The following is a 4,479-nucleotide window of genomic DNA, read 5'->3' as shown; positions in this document are numbered from 1 at the left end:
ATCTATCTATCTATCGATCTACCTATCTATCTATCTATCTATCTATCTATCTATCTATCTATCTATCTATCTATCTATTGATCTACCTATCTATCGATCGATCTATCTATCTATTTATCTATCTATCTATATATCTATCTACTATTTCTTTCTTTCTCTATCACTTCAGCTCAATTATTTTTAAGAGCTTTTTTGTACTTGACCTGAAGTCACTTTAACTTATGACAGGGAATTGAGGAATTAAGAAATGTCCTTTAATGCCACGTTTTGTAACTAGGCAAGCCGAGCTTTCTCAAACACAGGACAGATCCCTCCAATGCCACAGAAAACATTATGGTCACTCCTTTCATGACGAGTGAAATCACTGGTGTGCCACTTTAAGCTATTGAACACATGGTACTATTTCCATTCAATCATTCAACTTACAACAACAATGAATGTGTCAACCACAAATTACATTTCTTTCTCTTTCTCTCTCTCTCTCTCTCTCTGGTGTGTAATTCAGGCGAAGTACCACTGGCAGAGTCAAAATGTGAAGCAAAGCGGAGTGGACGACATGGTCCTGCTGTCCAAGATCACTGAGGACGCTGTTGTGGAAAACCTCAAAAAAAGATACATGGACGACTACATCTTTGTATCCTGGCCTGTCTTGAATTAGTGGTAGTTGTCACAAATATTGATTTAGAATTTTGACATTCTTACAGTGTGGGCATTAGGAAGATTAGCAACAGCTACGTTGACATCATTACAAAGTCAGACTCCTTTAGATCCTGGAAGAGGAACTTTGACCATTATGTGTCAACAATGTGGCTCTTTGTCATCAGCCTCATGCCCACCTTTATCTTGTATCACTCAAAAGCACCCGCAAATTGAGAGATTAAAGAAAATGTCATTTTAACCATCTCCACACTATTTTGCTAAGAAAGAAATATACATACATACAGTGAAAACAATCAACCGAGCAACCAAACAAACAAACATATAAGGGCATAAATACAATGAATTTACTCTTCCTCTTCTGCATTCACTGTCTGACTCAACAGCTCACTTCCGTCTTTCAGACCACAGCTAAACTTCCAACCCATATTTAGAGTCAGAAAACAAAATTCACATAAAATCTGCAAGCAAGAGCAGCTGACATCACTTCAAGTAAAACTCCACTGTAGCAACACGTCATGATTGCAAGAGATTTATAATGTTTCAAGAATGACTAGTAGTAGATCATCAATTAGAAAATACTAATTAACCATGTTCCTACATATATAAAAACAACCTCTGAGTTGTTGGTTATAAGTAAACATTACAGATAGTAAAGGATCCTGGTGGTCAGTGTTAGAAGGGTGTGCTCTGACTTTTAAGTGCTTTTATCACAGTAATCAAGAAGTGTAAAGTGGTTAACCTTCATGTAATAATCAGGGATGTAGCACAGGTGTTTAGAACTGTTGAAGTCATGGTACATGGTAGACTCATGTCCTCAGTATATCCCTGCAGATGAACAGTCTGTTTATTAGCCCGACTAGCAGCGTTGCTTAGAAGCCAATGCCAGTGTTGGTTGTTCCCATTGGATCGAAATAGCTCAACAACTATTTGATGCGATTCCCAAGACATTTGGTTCAGATATTCAAAGTCCCTGGATGATGAATCCTAATTTTGGTGGTCCTGACATTTCCTAGTAGTGCCACCATGAGTTTGAAATTTGTGGTTTTGAGTGAAATGGCAAAACTACTATTAAATGAATTGCTATGAATGCAATAACTTTTTAATTTTGTGCCGACATCAGGTCAATCTTTTATTTGTCCTATGCTTTGGTTTATGACCAAATTTCTGCAAGATGAATGACATTCCCATCAACTTCAGCTGTGCTTTGTGCTGAGTTTGAATTAGCAAATGTTAGCAATTTAGTATTTAATTAAGACTCAGATCCACCTTAAACATCTTTTAATTTCATCTGTTGCAGCTATTGATGTATGTATTTTGTTTTAAGTATTTAATTGTAGGACATTTCAATTTCTTTGTAAAGCACTTTGGTTTTTAAATGTCATTTAAATTAGGGCTTGGCGATACTGAGAAAATCAGATAATACAATATTCTTGACCACATACCTCGACAGCTATATTGCGGCTATATTGTAGTGTTGACAACTGATGCTTAGACAAAATATCTTCACACTTAGATTTAAGATAAGTAATCTTCAGTAATGTGAATATAATGACTTAGTGGGGAAAAGGCAAGTAATAGAACAGCTAGAAAAGTCTGGTAAGTTCAGAAAATCACACCAATTTACTATAATGCAGCCTTTAAACCAGTAAAAGACAACACTTATGTTATATCACAATGTTACAATATCCAAAATCAAAGATGATATCTAGTCTTATATCAGGATAGCGAGATAATATTGACATATTGCCCAATCCTATTCTACGTAAATTGATTTGACCTGACTTCCCTGTCAAAGTCCCACTCAGTATATGTATATATAGAACATATTATATATCTACAAAGAATATTAAATATCGGTATCCATATTTGCCACAAAAAGGCAATTTTGGTGAGGCTCTAAATATTGGAAATGTACAAGAAGTAATTCACTATCTTTGCGTTCCTTAACTTCTCCGCTCAGACATACATCGGCTCCGTATTAATATCAGTCAACCCGTTCAAACAGATGCCCTATTTCACTGACAGAGAGATTGAACTTTACCAAGGAGCTGTGAGTAAAACCCTTCATCATTTTATCACCAATGTACTGTGTATTTATCGTACAGTGGTTCACCCTGACGTTGAAGAATCCATCAACTTTTTTCTCTATTTGTCTCTGTAGGCCCAATACGAGAATCCACCCCACATCTACGCCTTGTCTGATAACATGTACAGAAACATGATGATTGATGCAGAGAACCAGTGCGTCATCATTAGGTGAACACAAAAGCACCATTTTTCTTCTCTGTGTAATTGTTCTGTGTAATACATTAGACTCTGTAATTTAAATTTTGTTTTGTGGTGTGTTGTGTGCTATTTTTAATGGTGTAGCGGGGAGAGTGGTGCTGGAAAGACAGTGGCTGCCAAATACATCATGGGTTACATTTCCAAAGTATCTGGAGGAGGGTCAAAAGTTCAGGTAGACACAAAAAAGCAATGAATCAAAGCCACCTTTAAACATCCAGTGTGGTGTGGAGGTATTTCTGTTGGGTCTCACTCCGTTTTTCTGTCTGTCTTTCTGTCTGTCTGCCTGCCTGCCTGCATGTGTGTGTGTGTGCGTGTGTGTGTGTGTGTGTGTGTGTGTGTGTGTGTGTGTGTGTGTGTGTGTGTGTGTGTGTGTGTGCTGCAGCATGTAAAAGACATCATACTACAGTCAAATCCTCTGTTGGAAGCCTTTGGTAACGCCAAGACAGTCCGGAACAACAACTCCAGTCGTTTTGTGAGTAAAATCTGTACTTTAACACCTATGTACTGTAGACACAATGTAAAAATTTTAAATTATTAAAATCGTTTTTTACTTATTGTTCTCACACTGTTTGTCAATAATAGTATTCATAATAATAATAATAATAATAAAAAGAAGAAGAAGTATTTGACAAAGGTTCATCACATGTGATGAGAGTTTTCATGTCATAACATTGTAAATGTTTAAATTTCTTTTAGTTATTTAAGTTTTTTAAAGATTTTTTTGAGCCATTTTAGCAATAACGCATTATAGATGGCAATGAATGAATTCTCCACAACTACTGGCCTTGTTATTTTGCACAGATGTACACAGACATTAATGAGTCCAGAGGATGAATAATTTCGTTTAGTGTCACTGTAAGCTCACAGAGCTGCTAGCAGGCAGTGTTGTTTTCTTTTTAAGAGAGAAAATTGTTCAAAAACAAAATAACAACATGTACAACCTGACAAAACAGATTATCCGAGATGACCACACCATCTCATCAACAATGTGGAAGTCGGTTGTACTGAGTGTTCAGCAAATACAAATAAATGAACACAGAACAATTTCACAAAGTACGTATAATTATGACTCTGCTACTCAACTTAAAGGAGCATTTGCGTTTTGAATAACAAAAAGAAATAGTGAGTACATTAGTTGTAGTCTTTTGCATTTCATTGACTGACAGACATTGAACCATGGGACTAGAAACAGATATGAACCATCAACTTAGTAGATAATAAACAGATTAGACCAAATGTATAATGGTGGCCTCCTAATACATGACCACTCCCATTCATGTTAATATCCTTTAAGCCAAAATCATTCTGTTGTTCAATCTTTTCTGTTATCCTTTTTTTTCTTAATTTACTGGAGATTTTATTTCAAGTTGCTGTTTTGTTGTTTTTATAACATGAAACATCCTACTACTGTGGCTTTTGTTTTATCAAATCCAGGATATTTTCATTGTTCTGACATGACAACATGTATTTTGCTTTATGATATTTACATAGGTTGAATAATCTTCGCTTTGATGATGAATAATGGGGATCCTC

At 35.8% G+C, this 4,479-nt stretch overlaps 1 protein-coding gene across 1 annotated transcript in view; it reads left to right on the top strand.

Annotated features, from left to right (window-relative positions):
* The window catches only part of myo1f (myosin IF), a 21,774-nt gene that overhangs the window by 3,913 nt on the left and 13,382 nt on the right, over positions 1 to 4,479 (top strand). Inside the window, exons 2-6 of the mRNA XM_034880738.1 lie at positions 506 to 634; positions 2,621 to 2,710; positions 2,822 to 2,916; positions 3,031 to 3,118; positions 3,329 to 3,418. Coding sequence (XP_034736629.1) covers positions 506 to 634; positions 2,621 to 2,710; positions 2,822 to 2,916; positions 3,031 to 3,118; positions 3,329 to 3,418 — 492 coding nt within the window. The remainder of the gene's footprint in view (positions 1 to 505; positions 635 to 2,620; positions 2,711 to 2,821; positions 2,917 to 3,030; positions 3,119 to 3,328; positions 3,419 to 4,479) is intronic.

This window comes from Etheostoma cragini, chromosome 9 (genome assembly GCF_013103735.1).
Source record: "Etheostoma cragini isolate CJK2018 chromosome 9, CSU_Ecrag_1.0, whole genome shotgun sequence".
In the NCBI taxonomy this organism is placed as follows: Eukaryota; Metazoa; Chordata; class Actinopteri; order Perciformes; family Percidae; genus Etheostoma; species Etheostoma cragini.
This window is presented reverse-complemented; position numbering and strand designations above follow the sequence as displayed.